Raw genomic sequence first — 446 nt, forward strand, 5'->3', positions numbered from 1 at the left:
ACTCTAAGCTAGAAATTTAAAAAATGGCTTGCTCTTACATTCTCGAAATCAATTAATTTCTCTTGTATTAAGCATATTTTTTTCTTGAGCTTTTTCGCAGCAATAGGGAAAAAAATAAAAATACATTTATAAACATTTACTCCTTAAGGTATTTACATTGCACATGACAGATAACGCAGGTACAGTGATAGGTAATCCCCAGTATAGCCATTATTGTACAGGAAGGGTGAGCTGCTGAGAGACACCGGGAAGAGAGTGCTGGAGACTTTTACTTCGACCTCCGAACGGTGTGTAGCCCTGGTTAGGTCTCGGTCTCAGCTGAGGGCTTTGCTCAAGACTGGAACCGGTCTGTGGGATGTCTTGGTTTGATCTTTGCTCCGTCTGCGAGTAGGCCTGACTTTCTTCGAGATTCTGGGAAGGATTTGGCCGAGAAAGTCGTCCCTGGT

At 42.8% G+C, this 446-nt stretch overlaps 1 protein-coding gene across 1 annotated transcript in view; it reads right to left on the minus strand.

Annotated features, from left to right (window-relative positions):
• Window positions 1–145: 145 nt before the first annotated feature.
• LOC119582314 (flocculation protein FLO11-like) overlaps window positions 146–446 on the minus strand; it is a gene marked incomplete in the record, with an annotated part of 8613 nt that continues 8312 nt past the window's right edge. The window contains 1 exon segment of the mRNA XM_037930529.1: window positions 146–446. Coding sequence (XP_037786457.1) covers window positions 211–446 — 236 coding nt within the window.

Source organism: Penaeus monodon, chromosome 15, assembly GCF_015228065.2.
Source record: "Penaeus monodon isolate SGIC_2016 chromosome 15, NSTDA_Pmon_1, whole genome shotgun sequence".
Taxonomy (NCBI): domain Eukaryota; kingdom Metazoa; phylum Arthropoda; class Malacostraca; order Decapoda; family Penaeidae; genus Penaeus; species Penaeus monodon.